The sequence below is a fragment of the Anneissia japonica genome, unplaced genomic scaffold, assembly GCF_011630105.1.
Source record: "Anneissia japonica isolate Jap-2015-1 unplaced genomic scaffold, ASM1163010v1 scaffold287737_len543101_cov190, whole genome shotgun sequence".
NCBI lineage: Eukaryota > Metazoa > Echinodermata > Crinoidea > Comatulida > Comatulidae > Anneissia > Anneissia japonica.
In genome coordinates, this window is record NW_022726340.1 from 315,310 (window position 1) to 335,809 (window position 20,500).

At 32.9% G+C, this 20,500-nt stretch overlaps 1 protein-coding gene across 1 annotated transcript in view; it reads right to left on the reverse strand.

Annotated features, from left to right (window-relative positions):
- Nucleotides 1-228: 228 nt before the first annotated feature.
- The window catches only part of LOC117113111 (TOG array regulator of axonemal microtubules protein 1-like), a gene marked incomplete at its 5' end in the record, with an annotated part of 29,953 nt that continues 9,681 nt past the window's right edge, over nt 229-20,500 (reverse strand). The window contains 8 exons of the mRNA XM_033256353.1: nt 229-2,747; nt 9,811-9,897; nt 12,393-12,609; nt 14,031-14,342; nt 16,610-16,742; nt 17,987-18,145; nt 19,356-19,504; nt 20,237-20,429. Of these exons, the coding sequence (XP_033112244.1) occupies nt 2,497-2,747; nt 9,811-9,897; nt 12,393-12,609; nt 14,031-14,342; nt 16,610-16,742; nt 17,987-18,145; nt 19,356-19,504; nt 20,237-20,429 (1,501 nt within the window). The remainder of the gene's footprint in view (nt 2,748-9,810; nt 9,898-12,392; nt 12,610-14,030; nt 14,343-16,609; nt 16,743-17,986; nt 18,146-19,355; nt 19,505-20,236; nt 20,430-20,500) is intronic.

The following is a 20,500-nucleotide window of genomic DNA, read 5'->3' on the forward strand; positions in this document are numbered from 1 at the left end:
TAGCCTTAGCCAGACCAGGTGATAGTGTCAAACATGAAACCCCAACCTTCAAATTAGAGGCCTGAAGCCTTATTACTGTACCACACACTTTCAGTTCTTTTTTTGCAAATAAAACTTTTGAAATGTACGCTAAGCTAACAGCTAGTGACTCAACAATTTAATGGAGAACATGTTTTATGTTTTGTAAACTAAGTCTCAATCTGAGGCTTAGGGAGTGAAGCTGTTTTAAGTCATTACAGAAAAAAAAATATCTGGTTTTACAGGACTCAAACCCAGGACTCTGGAAAATGAAGGTGAGCACCCTAACCACTCAGTCACAGCTCCAATCAAAGTATCTTAATTTGTCCACACTACAGATTTGTATGTGGCAAATATCTGATATTTGACCATAAATGGCCATGATGATGTCAGGTTATTTGTCACATAGAACTTTATATGGGGGACAGAGGTTCATGCTATGTGACAATGCAGGGAAAGTAGCAGTATGTAATAGAAAACCAGGAAGACCAATTATCATCTCCATGCATCCTCAATCTATATAAACATACCTTTGGCTAGTCTAAAAGCTTGACAAATACTATCATTTTTTTGTCTGTCAGCAATGTTTGATTAAATTTTGTCAGGTTGACAAAATCTGATCAAAGTGTGCGTTTTTCATGTTTGCTTTTAGAAATAAAAAATGCTGTACATTCTTGGATGTCTGATCAAACATTGTAAAGCTTCATGGGTACTGGCTGGGGAATTGCAGGGGGAAACAGATGCTTTCCCACACCCATCGCAACAAATTAGTTGAAATAAGTGGATTGTAATTATAAATTGACACTAAAATTTTCATTGGGATAGGGACATTGAATCGTATTCTCAATTTTCACACCACCCCCACCTCCCCACCCCAGGCTGAAACCAGCCTATACCTTTGAGTCTAACAAATAACAATTTGATAGCACTATTAGCCTAACATTATAATAATTATTATAATAAAAGCAAGGCTTGGTATCGACAACTATTAATATGATCATTAAACTACTGACAAATTCTACAAAAAAGCTAAATTTAATTAGTTAAATTTACATTTCTAGCAAGAAAAATAGACTCAAGGTGACTATTATGTTATACTAAGGAAAAATAACATTTTCAATAACTATACAACTTGTTTTCAAAAAGGATATACAGTATAAAAATAATTTAAAACAAGGTGTTCTTTTGACAAAGGCTTTTACAGTATTCTTAGGTTTCAGGTTAATATTTACAAACAAGAAATGTTAAAATTATTGGATGGGTTTACAATCAGCATCATAAATATACATAACATCAATTATTTTAAAAGAAAAAAAAATTATACAAAAAAAGCTTAACATACCTAAACAGTGTATCTGAAATTAGAATTGTTACAACTAATATTTTACAGTAATTAAAATAATTGCTTATTGTAAATTTAATATTGTAATTAATAATAATACATAGTATTTAAGTTCTACCAAACATAGGTGATTGCACACATGACACTTCTAAGTCTACTAAAGTGGTAGCACTGATACATTCTGTTATATTATTAACAATTGGATTAAGTACATTGCACAAATCAGCTATTTACTATCAGATACCTTTCGTTATTTTTACAAAAGACATGGCATCAACAATTTACATTTTTGGATAACCTTTTGTCAGGAATGGTAAAATAAATTCCGATATGAGAAATATACTGTATCTTCTAAAAACCTGTTCATTTTTCCTACTTTAAATGTGCGATTTTATTTTACAGTGGAGGGTAGCTGGGTATCAGATGATTTGCACAATTTTGAACTTTACAAAATTTGTATTGCTATATATACTTAATATTCAAACTACTGTAGTTTAGCATGGAGACTAGTATTTGTGACCCATTGCCAGTCTCAACAGTCATGGGGTGACATTGTGTTACAGTCACTATTACTTACGGTACCATACAGAACCAAAAAGCATTACATCAATGGTTATACTGTGACAGTTTAGATATTACCTGGAAACATCTCTAGATTGTACCATATTTATGGTATCATTCTAGGTACTAACCTTAAATGTATACCTTGGTAGTATTACCAAGAACCAAATATTTCGTCCCCGGTTATACCATGGTGGTATACCCATTGTTGAGATATAAATATTTCATTTAGGATTACACTGTGGTGGTACAATGGGAGAACCATGTGGGTACCATCAGGGACCAATTATTTCATCCATGGTTATATGGTGGTGGTATCATCAAGGTTCTATAAAGATCCACACAATATGGGTAATGTTAAGAACTAAATACTTACCCATGGTTGTACCACGGTGGTATAATTCCACCTAAATTAACTTTTTACATACACCATGGTGGTATAGTCGTGGCATTAACCTAAATTTATACTATGGTATACTATACAATGGTACACTATACCATGCAATTACCATAATGGAATCAACCTATTGGTACATGTCGCGCATGACTGTAGTACTGCCTTAGTGGATCTGATTTCATTTATCATTTATGAGTTCTCTCAGTGCTTTCTGCTGCCTAGGTGCCAGGCCATTGCAGTGCTGGAATAGACTATCACCCATCAAACTGTGTAATTTCTTCGCCAAGGCGTTTGTTGCATCCCGGATATTGCCAGTACCGCCATGGACAGCACCAGAGCCTGACATGTTGCTGAGTAGGTGATCAAGAACAGGCAGCATGAAGCGGATGATCGACTGTTGCTTTTTGGGCCACACCATTGCACTCAAATCTGCAAAGAGAAAAAAAATGTTACTATTAATTACAAGGTAGTTAACTATTTTAAGATACCAATTTACATTTAGTACTTGAGCAGCTTCGTGTCGAGAACAGTTTGGTATAGTTTTAAGGTACACAATGTAACAGTGGCGTATCAAGGAGAACTTACAAAGGGAAAATTGGTAGATAAACTGGAGAATGAGGGGGTGCTAAATTTCTTTTTATTGAGTGTTATTTTTTTTTACTCATCTTTTAATGGGGCATCCTCTTAGACATACCAGTAAAATAAAGTTTTAAACGTCTTAATTTCTCTTTTTTCGCCCTTGTTCCTCTTTGAATTTCACGTCTGTTTAGTTTGTTGATTATTGATCGAATAAATGAATTGAATTGAAATTGAATGTGACAATACTTTTCTTATTCCAAACACATTTTTGAAACACACTTTTTATGAACACACATTTACAGATTATTTATGTTCTATCATACAATGTAGGTCTACGATGAAGCATCCTACTTTAATGATGATATCAATATCAATTTCGTATACACAATGCAACTTTATATTCCCTTTGATGCATACGTATCTACATTCAATACACATATTTCATTAATCATAGTCTTTAGCCGTCACTTTAAAACTAGTTCTTTCAAAGGCCCACGCATCCGCATGCTTACTTCAATAAGAGTGATGTTTATTGACTATCTTTGTTAATGTCACCCGAGTTTAGGTAAATAATATAATGACTAATTAGTTAACAGAATCAACAAAGAACCATCAGGAGTTTTTCAGCAATGGAATCATGAAATACCAACAACAAAGACAACTAACCATTGGTTATTGTCAAAATAAACAAAATACATTTTAAGTTTTAATAAATAACACATTGCTTTAGTACAATAAATTTCAATGTGGTATTTCTGTCCTATAGTAAACCTGCCTTTGGTACAGTACATGCAAAGACTGTAAACTTTACAGTTAAACGTCTTAGGTACATGAGCAGAATGTTTATAATTGACAATACTGTAGTTGATAGTATAGAGAAAAGGGTTTCAATTTATATTTGACTTCAGGCAGAGGGATATACAAATACCAAATGTACAGGTCTTAAATGAAGCGGTTTATTGTCCTCAACATTTTGACACTTTTTCTAAAGAAAATCGGTTGAAAAATGGGACAATGCGGGCCAAAAAACAAAATTGAGGGGGCGGGGAAAAAATGAGCCCTTCGGCGGTTAAAATACCTACCTTTTTTATCTGAAGTCATATTTTGGTGATATTAGTGTCTATATATATGTTTTTGAGGTCAAGGAAATGATTAGTGGTGTCAGAAATAGCTTATCAAAATAAATTATAGTGGTAAATTTTCAAATTTCATGAATCTCTTTAGGTGTTACGATGTTAAAAACATACTTTTAGACCTTCCAATTTGAGACCCCTTTAATTCTGAGACCCCTCAAATTCTGAGAACCCTCTAATTCGAGCCCGTTATTAAAGTACCAACTACCAATCTTCACTTTTTAACACAAAGCTAACCTTCTAATAGACCGATTCGGTGATCACATGAACAAACAATGGACTGGCACAGCGGTGTTTAGATGGAGATAGCTATTGCGGCCGTCCTTTGTTATTCCTGTAAAGATCATCATAATTCCCAGCGAACTATACCAAATTGATTGGAAATTGAGTTTGAGAATTTTAACTTATGGGTTTGCTAATGCTCGAAAAGATAATGGCCGCAAACATTGAGATCTTTCGACAAATGTTAGGCCTAGGCTCCTGCAAATCTACGGTCGGTTTAGGTATGCACGAGAGTTTTCAAAATATGAACTACACTACAATTTTAAGGCTAGTCAAATTTTATGAAGGACCACTTAAATTTCAAAGCATACAATGCTAGGATAAAGTAAATAGATACTAATCTGAACAATCGTATTGACTTTCCTTACCATTTATTTCTCACGTTAACAGTGGGGGGTTGTTTTCGCGACCATAACATTACCTTTTCTTATACTTTCACAGTGATCGCACTGTAATGTTTTCCATGGTATACCCAAGTTATGTCACATGACTTGCTGTAAGGAAACATCACCGAATCGGTCAATTGGACCACCTCGAAATTTCCAGGTACCAAATATGGTCTCAAATTGGAATGTAAACAAACAATATTTCACGGCTGCGCAATGGTGGCGAATAAAAATGTAGCAACAATTGCAAACAAAAATATATCATCAAGTATAGTAAATTAGAGAATGAAATTCATCAGAAAAATGGCCATAGATATTAAAGGAAAAGCTATTAAAGAAATTAGTCTTAATATTTCGAGCGAGTTGAAATTAGTACTTTATCTGAGGCCACAGAAAATAATACTTCATGATCTTGCCCTGGAGTAACAAAATAATTTCCAGATCTACTTCAGTTCGAAATTGGAAAAGGTGAGAAAATTGTTAGCGCTGGATCTTGCGTTATATCTGCGATATATTCCGGTGTTGCATATTGATGAAGTCCGCAAAGACAAGTGAAATTAAAATGTTGCAAAAGTGCAGAGCCTGCAGCCCAACCTTCATCTAATTAGCCAAGGATGTATTAAATACTTATATAATACCTTCTTGCTGTGGGCAAAACATCTGATGTAGTTATGTTTTCCTTGTACTTCATATGAACTCGAAAAGTCTGATGAAATTTGAATGGGCATGAAGCAAAGACGAATTTAAATATGCCCTTGTATAACAATCATATTAAGATCAAATTTTCCTTCCAGTATACAGATGCAATCAGTGACCCTGAGCTGGTAACGACTACGTGCGCTTTCATTGGGTATAGAATGCGGTGCATTTAGTGTAAAGAAAGAGAAAATGTTGCGAAACTAAAATTACAAGTTAAGGCAGTACATTTTCGTATTTTCTGTGCATTTTAATCTCTGAAATTTAAGTAATGCTCTGAAATTTATGTAGAGCCAGCTTTGAAATGCAATGGGTCACACTTGCAGTGGGTTGGTCAGTCTCTCACAGTGCCTAATTCTTTTGAGAAAAAAAAAAGATTTTACTGGTACCAGTATCTAGTGGAATATCAGCCAACTACTCTGAGAATGTCTACAGATTTAACTTGGCAACATTCCCAAGTAGTTAACAGATATTTCAATAATCTATATTCAAAGTCTGTTGTTGCAAACACAATCGGGGAAAAAAAACACCATATTTTTCTTACACTGCCGCATCGTCGCTTTGTCTGCCCTAAGTAGAGTTCAGGTAAAATCGATTGTGTCTATTAATCTCATGAACTGAGAATGTGATTAATGTTATAAGCTCATGAGTTCATATAATTTAGGTTGAGCCTGAAATAATCCTCTTCCACTAAGCTTTGTTTGTTTGTTTTGTTTGTTTGTTTTGTTTGTTTGAAATTCTTTCTAATGAATCAGGAACTTCAGGTAACACTGTAATGTTCGAATACAGTATGTGATACACTACTCTCAAGTAAGAGCCGAAACTGCTTTTTAGAAAATGCAGCTCTGGAATAAATGCAAAATGCTTATTAGAAATATATTCTATTTTGAGTAAATGTTGCTCAAATTAATCATGAGTATACTACTGTATCTAACATGCCTTGGCATTTGTATCGTCAGAACACTATTAAATTACAAATTTCTCACAAATTACATACTACGTACCAAGTCAGATAGGCTTAAATAAACACAACATGGTATATTTTAAAAATTCTATAATAAAAGCCGCTCTCAATAACCTGCTCTCAAGTAATTTAAAAACTGAAGCATCTAAAAAGTTCAGTTCAGTTTATTCTTTTTCTCTACACTCAAAAATATTTATTAAAGGGTAAAACATTGAAAAAATATAAACGAAAGTGGTGAAGGAGGCCTATATACGTTAGGCCTCTTACACATATAACAGGCAGGTGAGGACTCAAAGATCAGACGTATACTTTTATTAGGTTTTATACATAGTTGTATAGGTCTTGCATGTTCTGATACTCTTTTTCAATGGAAGTAAAGAACGAAACTATATTTCCTACAATCAGCCCCATGTGATGAGCATTTCTGTATGGGCCAATCCCATCTCTACTAGCAAGGGCCCTCATAATTTTTCTTTTCAGGGGAATTCTTCCTGATATGAAGATATACGGTATGATGAGAGCACACCCATGCTTCTATCACTCCATTCCTCTAGTTTAACATTCATGGATGCATTTATTAATTATTTTTTATCAATTTAGAAATTATACTTTATACTATACTTTCATTCAATTCTTTAAATTGGCTTAATAATTCAAACATGCATCCATTTATTCATCCATTTCCTATTCCATTCATTTAACAATCAATGATATCCATCTATCCATTCAATTCATTTGTATGCCTATTCATCTGTCAAATTTATTTATATTCATTCATTTCTTCATTCCTTCATTTATCCACCTATCCATTCATTCATTGTCTTCATTCATTTATCCTACATTAATATATGCAGTACTGTATATTTAATTCATTCAATCCATTATATTAATCAATCAATTAAATCACACACACATTTATCAATTCATTTACTAATTCCTACTCATTCATTAATCCATCCATTCATCCATACTTTTATTAATTCATCCATTCATTAAATCATTCTTTCTTTATAATGCAAGCCAAAACAGAGGAAAAGTTAAACATCCTGAGGTATGTGAATGGCCATAATACAACGTACTCAATTGTGCTCAGATCACAAGACCAACCAAGCTATACTACTTTAATCATTCACCATCTCCATTTCCATGTGAATCTGAGGGGGGGGGGGGGGAACTTTGCCTGCAGACATTACAAAAAAAGAATGCAAAGTAGCAGAGCGTTTTCATATGCTACTTAATATAATGCTTGGTTTATTTCATCATGCATTCCAATCATCAAGGCTTTCAATTTGAAGCAAACATTTGGGAATTAAACAGACGCCTGGATTGTTGATTACAGATCTTGAAAGGATTGGAAAATAGACATTTCTGAAAGAATCGGAAAGTAGAGATTTCGGCATATTTCTGCATCAAAAAAGTGGGTCAAAGGGAAGAAAAGATACAATATCTAAGTTTTTTTTAGAAGTAAAATTAGTACATGGTTTTAATTCTACACCTACACACATATTTTAATGTTTTCTTTTTTTTCTCTGGCTACCTTTGAAAGGATTGAAAAATAAACATTTAGACATTTTTGAAAAAATTGAAAAATAAAGATTTTGGCATATTTTTGTGTCAAAAAAGTAGGTCAAAGGGAGGAAAATACATAACATGTTATTTTTAAAAGTAAAATTAGTACAATTTTACACCTACACAAAAATATTTTAATGTTTAATTTTACTTATGTTTTTAAAATTGTGCTAACTTCAGCATAATCACAAACATTGTTTAGATGATGAAATGCACAACTTTAAAACTAATCTAACATTAATATAACTTTCATAGTTACCATACTTTATACCTAACAACTGAAAATGTTTCATAAAATATTATGCTGTATGATGTATTTATGTGCATTGTCCTTTGACACCAACATGCACACTCAAAACTAGAAGATGGCTATTCTGTCCTGTGTTACTTTCTAGGATTTTAGTTTGATTTTAAAGTTTTTAAATTTAGATGTAATTTTGTGGCAACTCTAAAATGTGTTTGTGGGACAGAATAGCAATTGTTGTTATTATTATCTTACTATTTCTTTCTCACGTTACTCCAAACTTCATTTCACTTGAACAAAAAACCTCAAACTAAATTTGTATTGGGTGATGAATTCCATAAATGTAAGAATTATATTGCTTATTATTGTAGCCTCTATTTAGCAAGTTTACTCTCTGCAGGATATATTCAGTCCATATCTAAATCAGAATAACATTTAATATCACACATTTAATAGTATATACACAACAAATTAAAAGCAACGGTTGATATGTGTGTGAAACAAGCATAAACATGTTTAGTTACAAGTTAATAACATTTTTATAAAATGAGGCTTTCCATCCCAAAACTAGCATTAGTGATCAAAAAATTAACTTTAATATTCATATTCTTCACACTTAAAAATGATGAGTCATTTACTGGAATTGACTTACTCAGTTATTATATTATTGATTCTCTGTACTAAGATATAAAATACTACCACATTTTCATGCTAATTACTCAGTTCAACAGTTAGCGACAGTACACTGAGATGGTATGCCTCAAATACTGGTACGGGTACGGGCATTTATAATGTAGGCGCTAGGGACGACTATACTCGTCAAAAATCGGGGTAACATTCTAGCGTACTTATTACTTCCTTGTTATACTCTGTAGAACCAAGACTCAACGGCTGGTAGTTCGGGGAAGATACACCTAGATGATAATGTTTGTTGTGTTCATCTTGCCGGCAGTACACTTGATTGCATGAGTGGGTGCACCCTCTGAATGTATACCAACCCATGCAAAAAGCAGACGAGAAAACTCGCACTTAGCAGAGCAAATAAAAATGCTGTCCCAGTGCCGGCAATGAGCAAGTGATATATGACTAGATAGAATTTCCAAAAAGTTTGTTTGTACATGTATTCTTGTTGTGGCATACAGGAAGGAACCTAAAAAAAAGGTCTGGCAGTCAGCATGTTAATTTTGTAACATTTTTAATATCAGAAAAGTGTTGCCTGTGTGAAAAAATTTTTTCAGAAAATCAAACTTGATTACATAACCATTCATTTTTTTTTAGAATTTTCGATTAAACATTTATACATTAAGTCTTTTCATAATCTATAATAGTTTCTATTTTAAAAGATGGTGCCAGACGACACAGAAAAACTCATTATCAAAATATACAGTTATGCTTAAAAGTATGTCAAGATGCATTTTATTTAAATGTCAAAATTTTTAGCACTCAGAAATCTGGATGTCATGGTCACATTATTATACAATGATGCCTTAGGTTTGCTGAAGAAGTTGAATAACCATTTGGATTGCAATTTTTTTAAAGAGTATCTCTTAGAAAATCAAAAAAGAAAAAAAAATGAACCTGAGGCATCAAATGTGAATGATGATGAGAATTACTTGAACTTGAGAGCTAGATAACTTACCACTTAGTTTTCTTATCATCGGAGGTTTGACACGGGTGTTGCCATATTGAGTTGCGTTGCAAAATGGTTGTACTAGCACTGCTGGATCTAGAAAGATTAAAATTGCATAAAAAAATAAATCTTCTTGCGTACGACAGGCAGCATCAAACTTACAATAACTACTTCTTACTTTTTTTTCCCTTTTTTCCTTATTTTTAATTATAAATAATTCTTTAATATTTAATAAATAATATAGTAAAAAAAAAATATGTACACAGAATGCTCTATTAAACCATCATGCTGAGTTAAAATAACTACTTTTTAGTTTTTTTTAAATTTCTTTATCTATTTTATATTAGTTTCATTATTTTTTTTTATTTAATCAACTTAATTATGAATACACACAATGCTCTATTATAATTAAACCATCATGCTGAGTTGCTGCAGCAGTAATTAACTGAACCTGTAATACAGTTAAACTAACCTAATTTGACTTTGCCTAACTCAATAATTTCTAAGTCGATCTTATTTTACATGCCAAATTGTTGTTTTTTCCATTAATTAATGATCTGCAAGTCAAATTTTTTTCAAAAGTCAAACAATATTTCAATGCATTTTGGATTCAACTTAGGCAAGTTCAACTGTATATATCTAGCATGCCTGCTGAAAGTAATCATACTTAAACTTCTATTCATATGACTGGCTGAGATATAGTAAGGTAAAGGTCAAAATCTAAAGCTCTAAGCTCACAAGACTTCCTTGGCGTTTGGGATATACTGAGCAAGGCTGTGGTGGTGGTGGGGAGGAGGGGAGTAAGGACATAGTAGTGAATTACTAGTCGTCAAAAGTTAACAACTTTCAAAGAGACACAAAAACAATCCAATTTTTTAATGATTACTAGCAAATTTAAAAGTCTACAGAATATAAGAATGGTATGAAGTTTAATAAATAGAAGATATTTCGTTGTTTTCCATCTAAAGCTAATAATTCTAACCACCATTGTTTAAAAATACTTAATTAATCTAAGACTTATATACATTAGCTGGTTAAGACGTAAAATGTATAGAATTCCAATATGGCACTAATCTGAAACAGTGTACTGTAGAGGTCATTCTATTACTGTAAGCGACAATCCATTTCACTAATAAATAAAAGAACACCATGACATACAATTACACAAACAATGAATTGATTAATATTACTCTAGGTGACAACCTCCTACTCATTTCAGATAGGATACAGAGGTGTGTTTTCCCTGCACAGAACCTTTGTGTACATAGGACCTACAGCTTAACATTGGATTTGAAGGATGAGTTAATTAAAGTAAAATCATCCAACCTAAAAACTTACAGTAGGTGAAAACTGATATTATTATCAAAAGACATTGTACAACTAATATTAATCTTATTTTCTATGTTATTTTATAAATATTATTTTTTGTAATTTGAAAATAATACTTTTTGAATGTACTATGGTACTCTGATATTTATGAAAAGTGCTATATAGAGATGCTGCAATGCTTTTGTCTACTGATTTACTTCGTATGACAAAGTATTACGAAACATGTCATCAATCCATGTCTGAACCACTGGACACAAAAATAATGTTGGTTGTAACGTCACTTAGGCCAGACCCTTTTTTATAACTTGCTCTGTGAGCCCACTGCTGCCTTGGAGCCTCCCAATATAAGATGTCTATATGTCTTCCTTAATCATATAAATTTAAAGCACTTGTGAAAGTCGTCTTTTTTTTTTAATTTTCTCTGCCTAGATGGTTTTTGCTAGATAAGAAAACATTTTATTTTAATACTTTTTCCACCCTCCCATGATGATCTTGAAAAAATCAAGTTCGCAAAACAAGGTAAAAAAATATCTCACCTTAAATACTCAATAGATAATCTATGTGAAATTAAACGTAAAGAAATAGTCTGAATGGTTTGCTGAGGTGCAAAAAGACACCGACGACAAATCCTCAGGTATTTCAAGGAGAATTAAGCCAATATATTCATCCGGATTAGGCACTTTGAGAGTCTAAGATAAGGTCACTGCGAGTGTGGCCTACTCCTTTGTTTAACAAGAATCATCCATTATGTTATTAGCGAGAAGAAAAATGGATGTCATTTTAACATATTTACCAATTCAAGATTCTGATAAGAGTAAATTTATAACAATAATAATCGACTAATCCCCAATGATTTCCTGAACTGTCAAATTTACTTACCGTAAGACACAAGAAATTTGAATCTTAAAGTCTCGTTACCTAAGGCCTAGACAAGATTACTTGCGGTGCGTGAAATATGAATTTTGTAGGCAAGAATTACAAAAATGTAGATATGATGTCGTAGATGATTGTGAACCTGGGCACACGCTGTGTCAGCCGATGATCGTCGGCATGATTGCAGAGAGACTACAACTCAACAAAGCACACTTGAAGTATTATGTAAACGACAATCTGCTTAGACAGCTACCGGCAATAAGACAGTCTCCCATCATCAAGCATTCGCACAGCCCAAAGATGGATTCATTGGCTGACCATTGCTGAACAACACAAAGCGTCCCAGCTTTTAAGTTGCGAAATTTTCCTAATAAACCTTGGATACTTACCGACATGTTCCATGAGTAAATCTAAGATTCCTGAGCTCGTTTGTGCTATACTGCTATTTTTGGAAGCTAAATTGCTGGCCAACGATGGCACAATCCTCTGCACCACTGCGGGCAGGTATTCTGCAAGCCTCGGCACAATGTCCTCCATCGTCTGCAAAGCTTGAAGATTTACTTTACTATTTGAGTCTTGTAGACGGAGGATGAAGGCATCGAATACCTTTTCAAAATACAAAAATATGATAATGATTATAAAACTAAGAATCAAGTGAAAACAATGATGAGAATGACAATTCAACTAAGAATAAAAACAACAATGACAACATTGAAAATGACACTATCAAGGAGTCGAAATGTCATTCTTTTTTTAGAGTTATCTCCTAAGTAATGACAACATTAAATATTTATTTAGCAGTTAATATTAATTATTAATATTCATAATTATCCATGATATTCCACACCAAAGAAATAAGCTTGACACATGGAAACAGTGTACTGAAGGCTTTCCAAGACTAATAGCCACAGCAACTATGCAAGGTTTTGAGCATTTCTTAATATCAATTACATGCTTAGCCAATGTTATTCAATACTCTATGTACAGTAGCTGGCATACAATTCTTGGAAAAACATTATTGTTTTCATGCCAATATTTGATTAAAAATATTCTGGTTTAATTAGGGGGCAATCATGTTTCCATATTTCATAAAATAATACACACAGTTGTTAATGATCATATAAAAAAATGTGTATTTAACAGTTATGTTAAAAAAATCTTCTTTTTTTTTGTTTTTCTGAGAAAATAATCAATTCAGAAAATTGTTCTATCTGAAGGCAAAGCAATAAATATTTTATTGTAATATGTTTTTACAATCAAAGTAAATAATAAATTGACTGCTACATGAAGATGAAATGACTTGAATTTCCCTAAAAAATAAAATAGAATGTGAAAACAATCAAAATGAAATGGAATAGATGTTTCAGGTAATTGTGAATCGCCTAAATTCTGAAATTCCAATTTAAATTCGTTCATGAAAGAACTCTGTTAGCTTGAATCATCATCACGTCAGAAAGAATAAGATAAATTTACATGAAATGTGTGAGGAATGATTCACACACCAATAATAATTACTTTGTTTGAAAAAACAGAACCTTCATAAATTCATTTCATTGTATGTTATCATAACTACTATTGAGACTCAGTTCGAAATGGCTCAGTTGTCGTGTACTTTTCGCTTCACAAATTCTGAAATTGATGACCAGACTGAAATTTAATGTTCTATGAACAGAATATAAGAATTACCATATTTATTTGAATAAACGCCTCGTTTTGAATAAATTCCCAGTTTTTAAATATTCAAAAAAATCTGAATCTTATTAACTGCTCCCGAGTTTTTTTTCGTCAAATATCCTTTCTGTGTCATAGAAAAATTAGTTGTACAACATATCACAATATGTTTTTTTTCCCGGAGCATGGCTTCCTCAAATAAATTCCCCCGTGCAAACCCTGCTAAGCTAATAACTTAAAATATATAGCATGCAAAACTCAAAATAGAAATTATATATTCAGATTATATATCTAAAGCAATGATTTAAGTTCTAAATTTTTATTTTTTAAAGAACAGCGTATCTTTAATATCTCACCTTTACGATATTACCAGCAATAAGATCTGGGTTTTCAACACACATGTCTTGTAACGTATTAATTCCCTTAAGTCTTACTGTCCACTCGGAAGATGACAGGTCCTTATGCAACGTCTTGATGCTTTCAGCAGACTGTTCATCGACCTTTGCTGACCTTTTACCCTTCTTGGTGGAAGATGGTGGTGTAGTTTGTACATCTGTTGAAGAGGAACCAGTTTTCTCTCGGCTATTTGAACCGGAATTCACTCGACTGTTGGAGACGCTTCGTTTTGCTCTCGCAGAGGGTGTGTCAGAGGGCTTATCACCCATACCCTATTAAAGAGATCAATGAAATGATTAAACATATAAACTTGAGTGATTGAGCGTAGCCTGTGACTCAAAGCTGGGCTGAATTGCTCACAAAAAAAATAAATCCTTGCTAAGCCATGGGGCTCATATCGGCTGCAGCTTAATTATAACCAGTTTCAAGTTGCATGATCCTGGGCGGGATTCCAGTCTGAACCACAGGTTACTCCTAGCAATTTGCAAGTACCTATGAATGGAGATGCAACTTGGTAATTAGGTGCCTAACATATAATCCAAGGGCTACGAATTCAGTAACAATAACAAGTTTTAACGACTTATATCCTTGGACCATAAAAAGAAAACAAATGTGGGCCTGCTTTCAATAGGCTGGTAGATCTATGCTACTAGATCTCAAACGTTAGCCTAGGTCTATTTCTAGGGCTAGGCATATTTAATATTTTGATACTAAATTTCATACTTGGTTCAGTTTACATGCAGGTAAACATAGTGTAGAATTTCCATTAAAAATAACAGAAGTTAGGGGGTTCGGCCTACTGTATACGCAAGGTGAGTATTTTTGCATTGATATTAGTTTATTCAGATATTGCTTATAAAGCCATTTTTTTTTTACCAACCCCAAATAATATCAAAGTATTTGAAGTTAATGAATTCATAATTATCACACCACAAATGAAATATGAGTATGAAAATGAAAAACTGCAGAATTCTCAGAAATATCTGCATGTGTTGCCAAGATCACGAAAATTAATGGCACGCAGCCAACTTCATTATTTCTAACTAAGCCGCATAAAACATTCGAATTCTCAAAGTAGAATGTTTGTTTAGTTTTCTAGGCCTTGTGTGCTGAGAATGATTTACTGGTCATCGTAGCGTTATTGCTTTTCAGAATGTTTATATTGGCAGGCTCAGTCACCGGGATTAGCGTAAGCTTGCATCTGACGTTAGAATCGGAGCTGAGCCTTAGGGAGCCGGTTTCAGGGGGATGACTGTTTGATTGCACGCTGTTTATAGTCTGTAAATCTAGACACTCTCAGGACAAATACGTTAATAGCAACATTTTTGTAGTAAGATTTGCTGATGAGAATGATGGATATAAGAGACAGAGTTATAAAAACAAGGACAGTGAAAATCAGAGGGCACAAATCCAAAGAAATCTTGTGAAAACACTGAGTAAATCATTGGAGACTGCAAAAAGAAAATCATGTGTTTTGAACTATGTGATAAAGCGGATTACCATAAATATGGGAAGGGAAGATTGACCAGGGAAAGGTTGCATGGGTAGGGGACGAGTAAAAAATTAAACAAAGCGGATTACCATAAATATGGGATGGGGAGATTGACATGGGAAAGGTGGCAGGGGTGGGGAGAGAGTACAGAATTAAACATATTACCGTTTATCATCAAGTTTAACGATATTTTATCATCACCAACTATCCCAAATTATCAAACATGCAATATAAAAACATTAGAAATTCCAAATATGGGAGTAGAAAAGAACCTAAAAAACGTAATCACTGCTCTAATCTAAAAAAAAAACTATGCAATGACTAACTGAGGCTATACATGTGAAGAAATATGTGTCTCCTATACAAAATCCAAAATATCTATGCCGCTGAGTGAAAGTGAGTACAAGGAATATAATACTTGAAGTCCACAATTACACATGAACACTTTATTAATACCTTTGATACAAAATTTTAGACAAAGACATTAAATGGAACTTTCTCAATGCATGCTGATATATCATTAGTGATTCCCACAACGCATACTGATAAATCATTTACGAGTCTTACTATACAGAATCTACCACGTATGAGTTTTCTTACTAAAACAGTGTTCTCTGCGCATATTCTGTAATTCTAGTCCTATTATTTGTACAGGTTAGTTTATCTTGGAGGCCGATTTTCTCAAAATGTGGTTCTCTTACACATAATATTTAAATGCTCACATCTCTGGATCTACATATCCTAGTGAGCCATCCAACGACCAAATTAAAGCTTATAATGTTATCTACCCAAAAATAATATAAACTCAATTTATGATATTCTAACCATGAGACTCATTTTGTGGAGAGGCCTCACATTTGTGATGAAGTACCAGTACACTGAACCTAAGTATGTGGGTGTGTTAAGAGGGGAAGGGAGGGGGTTGCGGAAGTGGAGCAGAAAAACTCTTAAAAAAAAAAAACCTTACATTATTAGATATATGAATTTCAAAATTAATAGCTTTATTAATCCTTTTATGAAATATCAGTCAAATAATTAATCACTTACCTTTGTTCTAATGTTTTCCAAAATATCTCTGTCTTTTAATGAATTAAGATCTTTGGCAGGAACACATCTGTTGAGCAGTCTATCAAAGTCCTCATGGTATATTAATGTATAAAATATTTTACGACCATAGTACCTAAGAAAGAGGAAACACAATTAAATTACGTCAACATTTTAATAATAACAACTAAATATCCACCAAAACCAATCAATTAATTAATCAGTCAATCAACCAACAGGTATTTACAGAGGGCCTAACTCCATGAAATACAATGTTAAATGGAGCATTGACGGAACTTCTTAAAGTGCATGTAATGTGTTAATTAATTGTAGGCGAGTTGGATGGCCGAAGCGGTTAGTGCTGGAGCGCCACAACCTACAGTCATGATATCAGTGCTGGTTCAACCACATGCTCGCCTACGGTTCTGGTGGTGGAACAAATCCTCTTGGACAGGGACTATAAACCGTAGGCCCAGTATACACAATTTGGCTTGTGTGCACTTAAAAGTACCCAGTTCATTTTTCAAGACGAGTAGAGGGTTCCCTCGGTGTATTGGTCCATACAGCCCCTGTTGTGGACAGATGGTACCGGTTTACCGTGTAGCTCAGACATGGAGAGACCCTTAAGGGAGAAGAAAGTTATTGTACAAGCTAGTCCACCTGTTTAAAGCACTATATAAATCAAACTACATTATAATTTCTTTTTTCAGAAGTAGTTGGAGACACACGGAGCTAAATCCTAACTTTTGAGTGCACAAAATATCCGATGAAATGAGATTATACTTAATACCACTGCTAAACTCTTCTAGCTAAATGAAGCGGCCTGGTTATTCTTCTTGAACATGATATTTAATTTTCATTAAACATGATACCACCATTATACGACACAACTTGGGTAATTTTACCAAGGAGAATATTATGGAGGGTGTATACACTGATTTGTTTTTTTTCCAAACTGGTCACACATAATTAATTTGACCTAGAAAAAAAATGGTCCACAGAGAGCTTTAGTTTATAAAGTTTAGTTTAAAGTTTATCCTATACATGAGATACATTTCATGTTGTTAAGGACTTTTTTTAAGCAGAAAATATTCTAGAATCAAAGATCATGATCTTATGCATGCATATTCCATTTTATTTCATTTACTTTGTCACAAAAAAGAAACAGAAATGATTCAGACACTGCAAAATCAGAACAGACCACCTAGATGGGATAAACAAAAAGCAAGTCCAACTATGTTTTTTCTACTAAACAATTTGGAAATAGTTGTAAAATAATATTTACAACATGTGAAAATTGTGACCTTTAATGATTGTAACTGATCTGACCTTTAATGGTAGTAACAATTTTATGACCTTTGAAATTGAGGCGAGACTTACCTAGTTTCTTGTGACGGATCCAACGTAAATCTAGTGGCGGCTATTAAAACGGCATCCGTTACATCTTTGATACCGCTTAGTACACGCCCGGGACCCATTTTGTCTACAATCCTTTCAACGAAACACGCCGTTGTTTTCTTTACATTGGCATTGCGACTACTGCAGACACAAAAAAAGAAAATGTCCGTAAATGTTATCCAAACAACTACTCTATTATTTTTTTTATCTTTATTATTATTTTATATAAACTTTATGTGAAAGTACGAAAAAAAAAAAATGGGAAAGAATGTAAAGTTCCCATCAGGATTCAAGCAAAGTATTTTTTATCTTTATTATTATTTTATATAAACTTTGTGTTAAAGTACGAAAAAAAAATTGGAAAGAATGTAAAGTTCCCATCAGGATTCAAGCAAAGTATACTTGGTTTTTCTAGCTAGAGAACTATGAGGCCAAGTAGGTATACTCCCTCGGATTACTTATTAATCCCTTGGAAATAATTATTAATCCCTTAAATTAATGATTAATCACTTATATTATTATTAATCCTTGGATTCATTATTTATAATAATGAATTGCACAATTTCTGAAGGTATGCAATAACACTGCTATCACTGATATTATAACAATGAGTGTTTCTTTTTCTTTTTTTTGGAATAAGCAGTTTTTTGACCCATGCACCTCCAAATTAATATGAAGAAAAATATATTTAAAGGCTGAAAATATTTTACACATTTATTTTCTACTGATCCAACAATCTATGATTTTGTCACATGGTATACAATAATAAATGTCTAAATCTAATATAAACATGAAAATGAAAAAGATAATCTGTACATATTTTAAAAATTGAATAGCATTCAACTGAAAAAACTATTCTCACTTATGTTTATTGTTTTCTTTTTTTTTTTCTTTCCAGCGTGTTATATTAGCTTTACAAACTTTAGTTTTGATGGGCCTCTACTTTACAAGATCCTTGGAGTTTCTCTAAGGTCCTTTACTTTCTGTTTTAAACTTTTCTTTTTTGCAATCTGTATTTGTTTCGATGTTTGGATGAATATGTATTATATTGCATTATACTGTATCAACAATTAGCAAACCTCTGGTAAATACCATTCCCACATCTTTTACATTTACACTCAAATTTCTTTCAGCAAATTTTAAAGAATTTTCACTGTAAAATGTCTGTAAAAATCTGCTTCTGTAAGTGAACAATGCACATTTTTATATAATTTTTGAAGTATTTAAAAAAAATGTTTAGGGTTACAGTATGTCTTCAACACTTATTGATTTATATTTCACCATGTCAAAGTTCTAGGGCTATCTTACTCTATAGTAATTGATGGAATATCATGTAAGAGGGCGCTCTTACCTGCTACCTCCATTTAAGACACTTGACAGTGCCTTCTGCAGGGTAACGTTATCCACCATGTTTTGCATCGTCTTATCTGTAGCATCACGAATGAAGCCATTTGCTTCGGCATTCTTCGGTAGCAGAATTTTACAGATTTTATCCAAATCCTAAAATGAGATATAATTTTAAAATTGTTAAAAATATAAACAATAACATATGTAATATAATTGCTATTTTTTTTTATATGTGGTATAGATTGGCTCTGATCCTTGCAATTGCAACTATATAATAAATATAGAAGTTAAATAACATTGGCACAGCCTCAGTGAATATTTTTTGAAAATTTATAACTTTATTTTATTTATTCTATTTATTATTTAGGTACATGCACAAGAACTGGCTAATAGCAAATAACAACTGTTTCACAAGACAAACATACAGACAAGGTGCTTAGGGAGTGGAGTTGTATTAGACTGAAATGTCCACCGTGTCATCTCAGATAAGATAGTATATACATACTCTAAGTATCAAAATGCACGCCATCGTTTCAAGATTCAATATTTTTTGACATTATGTCATTAATTAATGTCGAAATATTGAAAAACAACACAATTATTTGCATTCCGATACTTGGAATATGTATTATACTATCTTATCTGAGTTGTTTTAGACTGTGAGAAAAAATGTAAGTAAAATAATGTTTTTCTATGATAGCAATAATTCAATTTTGATCTGGTTACTGTATGAACTAATTAAGACATTTTGGAATTTAATTTTGCCATCTTTTATAAACATAGAAAATATTCTAAAAAAAAATATCTAATAACACAATCAGGGGCATAGAGGACTGAATAGGGCTCATGAATAAACATCACACAAATTTGCTTATTAAAAAGCACCTTGTCCATCCCAGCCTTCATGTTCACAAATAAATCTCCAAAGGTCTTGATAGCCATCAGTGCGACCTGTGACCTCAGGTTCTTGGCCTCCGCTAATACAGCTAGGTTGACCGTGTGAAGTTGTGTTGCTAGCACATCGCTATGATACAAGGATAGTCTTCGCACATAGTTTAATCCATCTACCTTCATCTCCCTATCAAGTTACAAAAATAACCAATTTGATATATAACTTAACAGAATAGCAACTGATATAGCATGGATGTG